Consider the following 11,073-nt stretch of genomic DNA (forward strand, 5'->3'; position numbering starts at 1 on the left):
AACTTTTAATAAGATCAGTGGAGAAAGATATAGATGGGGAGATAGATCAGGAAAATACTTGATGAGAGCCTTGAGGAAAAAGAAGAACAGGAACTACATAGATAAAATAAAAAACTCCAAGGGAGAGTTAGTCCATTCAACTAAAGACATTGCAAAGGTATTTAAAGATTACTATAGTAAATTATACAATATTGCCCCCAAGGATGATATAAATAAAGATAAAGTAATAAATATTGAAAAAAGAAGAGATTATTTAAGGAAGGCAGGATTACCAAAATTAAATGCAGAATTATTAAACTCCTTAGAATCTGATATCACACAAGAAGAACTACAAATAGCATTAAAAAGCTTTAAGACGGGAAAAAGCCCAGGTCCAGACGGGTATACAGTGAGGTATTATAAAAAATATGCTGATTTACTGATACCTAAGTTAAAGAGATATATGGAGGCGTTGGGGGGAGAGATGGAGATAAGACAGGAATCCCTTCTGGCACAGGTGGTTTTGATACATAAGGAAGGTAAAGACATCACCAACTGTTCAAGTTATAGACCGATATCATTATTAAACGTAGATACGAAGTTGTATGCAAAAGTATTGGCGAATAGGTTAGGAGATCTGATGCCGGACTGGATACATGGAGATCAGGTGGGTTTTGTTAGAGGAAGAGAGGGTCGAGATAATGGGTTGAGGTCCCTGATGCTTATACAGAAAAGTAAATTGGAAAAAAAACCAGTAGTGCTGCTCTCGATAGATGCGGAGAAGGCGTTCGACAGGGTTAACTGGAGTTTTATGATAGACACATTGGAGATCTTGGGATTGGGTAGTAGGATGAGAAAGTGGATTGGAAAGTTGTATGAAGGACCGTCCGCGATGGTAATGGTAAACGGAGAGAGATCAGAGACCTTTTCTATGTCAAATGGAACCAGACAGGGATGCCCACTTTCCCCACTGTTGTTTGTTCTATCATTAGAACCCCTGTTATCAACAATTAGGAAAAATATAGATATAAGGGGAATAAATGTTGGAAAGACAGAACATAAGATAGCCGCTTTTGCGGATGATTTATTATTCTATGTTGGCAACCCGAGAATAACACTTCCTAACTTAATGAAAACACTGAAAGAATATGGGGAAATGTCAAATCTAAAAATCAACCCGAGCAAAACAGAGATATTAAATATAAATCTTCCAATGAGTGAAAAAGAAAATATACAGAGAGAGTTTCCCTTTATATGGAAAGATAGAGAAATAAAGTACCTGGGAGTAAAACTTACTCCCTCACAGAAAAATCTTTATAAAGCTAATTATATCCCAATGTTAAACGAAATCAGAGAGGAATTGAGGAAAATGGGTAGTGGGAATCCTTCCTGGCTGGGTCGTATTAACCTGATAAAAATGGTAATTCTCCCAAAAGTACTGTATAAATTTCAGATGATTCCCATTAATCTTCCAGAGTTGTATTTTAAGACAATTAAGCGAATGGTAACTAAATATATATGGAAAAATAAAAAACCTAGGATATCATATGATGTGTTAAGCAGAAATAAAGAAAAAGGGGGGTTGGGATTACCGGACTTTAAAAGATACCATAGGGCAGTCATTCTAGCAAGAATTTTTGACTGGATACATAATTCAAAGAGTAAACATTGGGTCACGATTGAAAACACACTTAGTAGAAAGGATCTGGGTAGGAGTGTATGGGTGTCACCACAGTTTAGAGAATTAGAGGAGAGCACGAGTATATACACGAGGATTGTAATAAGGGAGTGGGATAAAATGCACAAACAGAGGAAATGGGACTTCAATTCACTGTTGATGTCACTAAGAAATTCAGAGTTTTTCCCCCCAGGTAAAGAGGAAATTTCAGGTAGATGGATTATGAAGGAAGATACTCAGCTGAGAGATGTAATGAAGGGGGTACACTTAAGAACACTGGAGGATTTGAAAAGGGAAGAGGGAAGGATTTTCACTAGGATAGATATATGGAGATACAATCAATTGAAACAATTTGTGGAGAAATTGACGAAGCCCCTTAGAACTAGGAAAGAGTGGAATGAATTTGAGAAATACTTAGAAGATAGAGGTGATGGGAAACACAGCACTGCTAAAGCATATAAAGCTCTCACGGACTTAGATAGTAAGTCTAAATTAAAATATATAGAAAAATGGGAAAAGGATCTAGGAGTGGAGTGGGAAGAGCACACACAGAGGAAAATATTTAGAATGGTACACGAAAATATTAGCATGCGTGAGGTAGAAATGAATTTTAAATGTTTGACAAGGTGGTATCTAACACCGGTGATAGAGCACAAGATGAGTGAGGAGAAGCAACCTTGGTGTTGGCGAGGGTGTGGAGGGTTGGGCACGATGTATCACATATGGTGGGAATGCTCAAAAATACAAGTATATTGGGAAAAAATTATAAATCAAATCACGAATATCACTGGAATGGAGATAGGATTGGATCCTGAAACCTGTCTTTTTCATAACTCAAAATTACCTGGAAATAAATATAGAGAACTGAGTATATTGTGCTACTTAAATGCAGCAAAAAGTCTGATTCCTAAGTTCTGGGGTAAAGTTGAAGCACCGAGGGAAGAGGACTGGATAAATAGAGTGGACCAGATTGCTAGACTGGAAAAACTTTATTATATACAGGAAGATAGGATGGTGACCTATCATATGAAATGGGAGAAATGGGAGGAGTTCAAAGGGAAGGTAAAGGAAGGTACTGAGTAAGTAAGCATAAAGAAAAGGGTAAGAGAGGACAAAAAGAAAGGAAGGAAAAAGGGGAAGTGACAGGGAGAGAGAGAAAATATAGGAATTGGCCTTTCTTTCTTTCCTTTTCCTTTTCCAGGCCTCGGTTTCCAGAGGATATGAGATACAAGCAGATCAGATAGATGTCAGGGGTATTTTGAAGCGGGGTGGGAGGTGGGAGGGTTAAAAGGAAGGGAGTCATGGGGAGAAAATGATTTGAAATTAGTGTTTTATGAGATTTTGTAATGTTATATTTTACACTATGGAAATGTGTATTGTCTTACTTGAAAAATGAATAAATATTTAAATAAATAAAAAAAAAAAAAAAAAAAGAATGTTCTGATTCCACCAAGCCACCAGAGCATCTACTGTTTCCAGTAGAAGGATCCCTGTCCAGTTTGTTGTGAAACTTGGGGGCCAGGAAATCCATGTCCAGCATCCCTCAGCTGGGACACCGGTCCAGGAAACACCTCTGAGTGAAGGGACCCACTCCCCTGGGTCAAAGAGCTGCCAGCTGAGAAATTCCACCTACCAGTTGTCTATGCTTGGAATGTAAATGACTGACTTGAAGTTCTGCCAAATAGAGCTCTAGGAAGGTCTTCCAATGCTTATTAGCTGGGTCCTGAAAAAGACAAATGCATCATCTACTGGAATATTAGGTGTCTTGTTAAGGTGGGACACTGCCAGATCCACAGTGGGCATAGACGACTTTATACAAAATCTTCACCAAATGGATTCAAGAATAATAAGCACTTGAGGGAGGAAAACAACGTATCAGGATACTTCAATGACTGAAATAGTTGGCATAGTGGGTAAAAAGAGAAAGCCTTTGCAGCCTTAGGAGTTTTAAAGAACCCAAGGCTGAAAACAGCACCGGTAGAACCAAAAGGCAGCTGTGTGCTGAGCATCAGTCGGAGCCAAAATGGTCTCCTTCAATTCAAAAAAATCTCAATCAAAAGGGAGGGCATCCAGCTGCACCCAACAGAGCTAAAGAGGATTCAAAAGATGATGTATACTCCCAAAAGCAGAAGACAGTAGGACTCAGGCTGCAGAATTCAGCATAGCCATTAGGTGCAAGAAGCCCCTGAGCCCTTATAGTATGACCTTGGGGGCACCTTTTGCACCCAGACTGTCCCCCACCCCTATGTCTTGAAGACCTGTTGCTACTGTGTGGCAGTAAAGCAGTGTATAGACTCGAGGAATAATGTGGAAAGGACTCACATTTTCACATACTGAGACAGCTGATAGCAGATGAGGGACAGAGGTGATCTAAATCACTGTAGGGGGGGCAGCAGGAATGGATCGAAGAACATCATTCATTGTGGCTTTTTGCGAGCAGGAACAGCAGCGAGGAGATGCTTCCTTCCACAGTAAAACAATCGGGAAGAAAAATGTGGTAGCCCAACCAGTCTGATCACTGAGTGAGCCCTTTGACACAGGACAAGTGCTGAGGCAATGCTAATGTTTTTGTACCTACTAAGTGCTCCACAGCTAACTTTTACCAATTTGTTGAGCTAGTGGTGTGCGTCGTCTTTCATCCCCACATTTTACCAATTGGAGTCTATGAAGCGCCCTACATGCAACCCAGCGCGTGATGGTCACATTCAGGCTATCCTTACAACTTCCAGTTTGTCCAGATTTTCCAAAAGCCAGGCTGAGAACTGGACGACCATAGCGGTAATCAGAAACACAACTCCAGCTGCAATATATAGAGAATAATTTTGATTGAAGAAACATTTAAAGAATAAAAAGGTGCTAGCAAAAAAAAGGCTAGTCTTTAACACAGCGAACCTAAGGAAGAGACATCCATCCTCTTAGGACACCAGCAAAAAATTCGGAGGCATGCTGGTAGTAGGAGGGATTATCCTGGAATGGTCTCAGTTTTTGATTATCCGCTTTCAATCCTTCTGTAGATGGCAGTATAACCCAAAGGTTAAAGGTTTCCTTTGACCCTCAATGAATGCGAAAGAAATATCTGTTGATCCTGCCAGAAACCCAGTGAGCTGGTATTGGGGGAATCACCTGGTGAAAATGAAGGAAAGAACGTTTTTCTTTTTTTTTTTAGGCCAGCACAGACATCAAATCTAAGTAAGCAGCAATATATGTTGCATATTTGCTTTTATGATTTATTGGTTACAGGTATTTATGTTTTGGGGTCTGAATAGTGCCTGGAAGGGTTACAAGATCTGTCAGGTTTTTTATTACTATTTCTCCATCAGGGAGCTTTTTATTTACTTCCTGTTAACCTCATGTGATCTTTGACGCTTGTGACTGAAACAAGTGTCGCCAGTGTCAAACGACAGCTGTCAGAATTTGGGTTTGCATTCACTTTAAGGCGCTACAGTCAAAACTAATACTGTAGCCGCTGGCGTTTAATAAACAGACACTTACCAGCCTAGGAGTCCAACACTGTCTTCACCGGAGCCGGTTCTTCACCGGTCTTCAGTTCCCGTGCACCGCCAACTTTGCTGTGGGAATTCAGCTGTGACTTCCTGCTGTTTCACAACCGGCTTTCCACTGGGCATAATCCAGGTGTGTTGCGCTTTAAGTCTTGTCCAGCAGCCTCCTGGGATATGAGATGTGTCCTAGGAGGTTGTCGGCTGATGGGGGGGGGTGGCAGGCCAAACCTCCGCAATTTACCTGTCAATAAAAGGTATAAAAAAAACTACTCAATAATGGTAGGGGAGGGGGAGGAGGAGCGGAACTTTCACTTTTAAAGGATAAGTTCACCTTTTGGGGAAAAAAAATGCACATTTTTTTGCAGGTAAAAAAAATTGCATTTATTTTTTTTTTCCAATGAGTCCGCAGGGCATAGCACTCATGATCAGCAGATCGTGGGTGCAGTCTCAGGCTCCTGCAGACTCTCAAGATCGCTGTCTGCTCGTACCTCACTTATTTTATTTATTTATTATAGGTACTTGTATAGCGCCATTAATTTACGCAGCACTTTACATGTATATTGTACATTCACATCAGTCCCTAACCCTCAAGGGGCGTACTTGAGAGCAGGAAGATCAACAGACTACAAGAATTCTCACCAGCACTCTTGTAACTCATTGAGAACTGCAAGCCGCTTTGGCTTGCAGTTCTCAATGAGAACTACAATGGTTTTGACGGTACCTGTAGTCTGTTCATTCACAGGTCACTCTGAATGAATGGCACAGCTGTGTGGGTGGAGCCCCACACTGCCAAACTGTTTTCAAAGTGTGACAGCGGGTGTGGGGAGAGGATCCCCTGCCTGCTGTCACAAAGAGGGGGGAGCGGCTGCAGATGCTGGAACATGTTCTTAAAAACAGGTGGAGCGTGTATGTAACATGTTTCAAAGGTGGACTTAGTCTTTAGGCGAAGTTCCACTTTAAAGCGGAGTTCCACTCACTCTGTAAAAAAAACTGTAGCTGTTGACTTTTAAAAAAACAGCCACTTACCTGTCCCACGATCTCGCGTTGCCCCCACCGCAGCCCGTTTCACTGGCCGTCCTTTATTCCAGGTGCCGGCATCTTCAGTGTGGGCACCCGGCTGTGACAGCTTGCGGCTTCACAGCCGGGTGCCCACTGCACATGCGTGAGTAGCGCTGCGCTTCCTGAATGGCCCAGTTGTCTTCTGGGACCTGTCACGTGTCCCAAAAGACTTCGGGGAGGGAGGGTAGGAGGATAACTTTCGCTTCCGAGCACCTAGGTGATCGCAGTGGAAGTGGGAGCGGGTACCTGTCAAATTCGGGTACCCGTCCCCCCCGCTCCCCAAAGGTGCCAATCCTTAATGGGGAGCAGGGGACCAATCTTTAAAGCGAAACTTCCCCTTTTGGGTGGAACTCCGCTTTAAGTCCTGGTCACAGTGACCTTTAGTAGATAAATGAGGTAAATCTCTCTAGTGTGAAAGAATTAAAAACCTGCAGAGTTTATATCCCTTCCTTACTTCCTCCAAAACATTTGGACTAATATTCTGCTCCAGTAAAACATTTTCCATATTTTTTTTTCGTTTCAGGCCCCCACCCAGCCCATCGGGAACAATAACCATCACAGCAGGACACGCCCAGTACCAGTCCATTCCAGTGTACGAGATGAAATTCCCAGATCTTTGCGTTTACTAAGCCGCAGGTCCCGGTGCGTTCATCAAGGGCTCCTGCGGCTGCTGGTGTTTTAGGGTTAGTTCAGCTTCTCAGTATTCAGACACTCCATCAGATCCATAAGGCAAGGACTTATAACTGTTACATCGCCAGCTGAGATTTGACGGACATGAAAGAATAGGACGGGTTCTTACAGATACCAAAAAGCAAACCAGTTGAAAATGAAATGTGCACAAATTCTGCATTAGTGTATGATCGTAGAAGCCATGAGCCAGGACACTGAGCTGTGGTAAAGGCGCAGTATGAACCTTTTTTGGCTTCCAGTTTTTCTTAAAGTGAACCTGTCAGCCATTTTTAATTTTAGAAAAGATACGTTAGCCTAAAAAAATCGTGATCTGAATGTGGTTACACTTTCCTAATAAGAGTTCCCTGCAAAACCCTACCTGCAACTAAGACCTATCCAGAAAGATTCCTCTTACTCGCCACTGAGGCACTCTCATTGGACAGGGCTACAGTGGGCGGGGCTTAGCGTGCAGGGAGGGGGGGGATTTTTAAGCAAGCAAATATATGCCCTAATTTATTAAGGAAAGCTGGACAAACACACAGAACAGGCTTGATTGGCTCACGATGGTTATTACATTAAGGATTATTATCATAGTCCTCATACATTTGTACCTTTTTAATGATTGACAGGTTGACTTGAAGGGTAAGCCACTCAGAACCTAGAATACGTTTTTTGGGTGAATGCTCATGTGTTGAATTATCCACTGGCTGTCTTTGGTAGCATCAAAAAAGTGAGGTCTTCACTGTGGAGTCTCATTTCTCCTGCTGCATTCTTATAATGTAAACATTGTTTTGAGGTCACTTTTAGTTGATTGCTGTGTCGTATTTTGGTGATTTATATGCCATATTATGCCAATTTGTACTGCCTGTTTTCAGTTCCAGCATTGCAGTAAATACGGTTTTCAATCAGTGTCAGCTGACCTACAGACAGGGAACAGCAAAGCACAATCACTGATTTGAATTACCAAAATATGTAGGTGCCGCTTGTCTGTGTAATGGGCAGCCATGGCTTCCATGGTATGAAATATATGATGTACAATCAAATTAAGTTTTAAGACATTGGCAATCATTGATACTTTTATATTTCACATTAACCCGATCACATTGATTTGCATATTAAAAAATAATGAAAGAGTTTATAGTGTTCACATGGCAGGTCTAAGAATGCAGTGACAAAAATGAGGTCCCCTGCCAATTGCTGGACACAAAACACTCAAGATTGATTCCTACTGCCAGTACCTACCCAAATCTGAAATACCACGTTGGTGGATTGACCGCTTACATTAAAGCTGAATGATGGGGGCTAAACAAATATTATCTGAATACAGGGGCGGACTGACCATTTGGAAACTCGGGTACTGCCCGAGGACCCGGGGTCAGTAGGGGGCCCCATGAGATGCCCCTGGTAGCTTTTTCTTAGGCTTTTTTGAGTTTGGGCAAGGACACAGGGGCCCCATGATCCCCTATTGCCCGGGCGCCCCATGAGTTGTCAGTCCGCCCCTGTCTGAATACAAAAGGATTGTGTGTTCATACCTAAATTTGTGCAGTAATTCAGCAGGGAACAACCTCTGCACTTGGCCTCTGTACAGAAGCTTCCTGCAATAAAAAGACCTGTCACTGCTGCTCTCCCTGCTTGTGCAGGGTAGCTGGTCTTGTCTCCACCTACTCCTGTAGTAGTCTGCAGGCAGCCTGTCATAGGTGGAGCCTGTTGGGTCCCTCCCACAGCAGGACATGTGCAGCACCTCTGCTTTTACAAATTAATATCTGGGTTTGCAAAGGCACTTGGTGGATTTTAGTCTCCTTGCATCTATTGAGAAATATATTTTAATGAAAGTTTTTGTGTCCAGAGTTCAGCTTTAATATATTCTGGAACTGCTGCTTATACAAAGATTTACACTTCATGCAATATATACTGTACGCTTCGGAGAGCAAAAGAGAATTGGAGCCTTTTTATGTTTTTTTTTTTACCTCTATCTCTTTTTTTATAGTTTCTCTAGTTCATCCAGTTTTGCATTTAAAGGAGATCTCCAGCCAGTAGAGCTCCAGCCTTTGCAGAGCCAATATGAAATGATGATAGAGACCAGCAGGAGCCGAGCCACATTTTGGTTTTTCCTCATTTGGAAGGTTTGTGCATCTTGTCCTGAGAATGGTGTTACAGGATGTGATGGTAGACTCCTCCAATGGGGACAGGAACTACAACAAATACACCCTGTCCCTGAGGACAGCTAACCAAAATTTGCCTGGGCTCCTGTTTATCTCAGTCACGGGGGGGACTGACAACTCATGGGGCCCCTGGGGAATAGGGGATCATGGGGCCCCTGTGTCCTTGCCCACACTCAAAGCACACCCAAAAAAAGCCTATAAAAGGTACCAGGGGCATTTCATGGGGCCCCCTACTGACCCGGGCCCTCGGGCAGTGCTCGAGTGCTCAAATGGTCAGTCCGCCCCTGCTCAGACATCATTACATATCAGCTCTGCAAAGGCTGGAGCTCTACTGCCTGGAGTTCTCCTTTAAATGTAAAACTGGGGGGACTAGAAAAAAAAAAAAAAATACAGGTAAAAAAATGTCTCCAATTCTCTTTTGCTCTCTGAAGCTTTCAGTTATCCTGGCATCACAGGGCACAGAAAGTGAGCCTAAATCTACCCATCTGGGTCACAGACAGCAATAAAGGTTTGACAGAAGTCTTTCCCCACAATATCCAGAATTTAAAATAGCAGTTTGGCATTAAATGAGTTGTGACAGGCCGAATACGCGTTTTTAACTTTATTTCTGACAGCAAGTGTCAGTGTTATGCAAGGAATAGTGATATGTTCACAAATCCCTGCAAAAACTATTTTTGCTTGTTTTTCCTCAACAGCAGATGATACGTTATGATGTTTAAAAACTCAGAGACTATCTCAGAACAAGCAAGCTGCATGTAATTTGATGCTGCAAGAACTCACTGCTGCCCTCTATAGGGTTCACTGCTCACTGCCGTGGCTTCTGGCAGACACCTTTCTTCTGGGATTATTGCAGTGTATCATTGTTTGAAGTGATTAGCAGATATAGAGATGTGTAAACAGTTTGAAAACTGGCACTTATGAGTGCAGCACACATCTCTGGCTGTGACCAAAAACCTAAAAAATTTTGGGTGCCACTCAAGGTTCCTATTTCCAGCTCCGGTGACACACAGAGGGGTGCTGACATGAAAAAAGCACGTCCTGGCTCAGTGCATGTAGTGAAGGGAAGAAAAAAAAAAAACAATCACCGCAGGACCCGAATATCACTTAAGTGAAAGCGACTTCAGCCGGACTCCGTCCAGGCCATGCCACCGACGCGTTTCGTCCTGCCTTCAAGGGCTTAGTCATGGCCATCTGTGGCCTGGACAGAACCAAGCTGAAGCCACTTATGTGATACTCGGGTCTTGTTAGTGTGCGGCGATCAGGTTTTTTCTTCCCTTGACTGCACACATCTCTGGCTGCCACTTGAACCCATTTGGATCTCATGAGACTGTTTACGTAATTCTCCTTCAAAGGCAGGTTTGGTATTTGAGAAAATGACTTGCTTGTCTCCGTCCATGGATATGTCTGTAGATGTGTATTTGAAACGGTTTAAAATCTTTAACCCTGTATGGATCATGCACACAGTTTTTATGTTACCTCATTTCTACAGTTGCACAACACTGTTATATTGCTGGTTCTTGAGGGAATATCAGAAGAATGTTTATCAGTTTTGCACTATTGGGATTCTAAAGGAAAGAGTTACGCACTGTCCATCTACTTACAAACGAAGGTCATTCCATCACTTATAGCCTTCAACTCACTAACTTCTCAGCGGGTCGTGAAAGCCTCAGTCCTTATTGGAATTCTATTGGTCTTTTAGTTGGGTGTCTGCTGCCTCAAATATCTATTCAGTTCTGTGATTGTCTATATAAATAAATAAGGGACCCAGCGGCACACAGCCCTCTCCCCACCCATGGAAATTAATGAGCTGAATGCTATAGTGTGGAAAATGTTTTACTTCCTATAGAACCTTTAAACTCTATATTATTTTTAACAGAGAAGAATGAGAATTGAGTAAATGGAAAGCAGCCAGCACTTTAGGGGAACGTTGGGGGTGTCGGGATCTCCAAGGCGCATTTACAAGATTTGTAGCTTGCCAATCAGACTAGACAGTTGTAAGCCAATTTTTTTTTTCTATATACAAAAA

At 42.4% G+C, this 11,073-nt stretch overlaps 1 protein-coding gene across 1 annotated transcript in view; it reads left to right on the forward strand.

The window, feature by feature from the left end:
• The window catches only part of EFR3A (EFR3 homolog A), a 270,999-nt gene extending 259,926 nt beyond the window's left edge, over positions 1-11,073 (forward strand). The window contains exon 24 of the mRNA XM_089685931.1: positions 6,740-11,073. Coding sequence (XP_089542057.1) covers positions 6,740-6,845 — 106 coding nt within the window. The 3' untranslated portion in view covers positions 6,846-11,073. The remainder of the gene's footprint in view (positions 1-6,739) is intronic.

The sequence above is a fragment of the Staurois parvus genome, unplaced genomic scaffold (assembly GCF_062004578.1).
Source record: "Staurois parvus isolate SC_StPar_1 unplaced genomic scaffold, SC_StPar_1.0 ptg000389l, whole genome shotgun sequence".
Taxonomy (NCBI): domain Eukaryota; kingdom Metazoa; phylum Chordata; class Amphibia; order Anura; family Ranidae; genus Staurois; species Staurois parvus.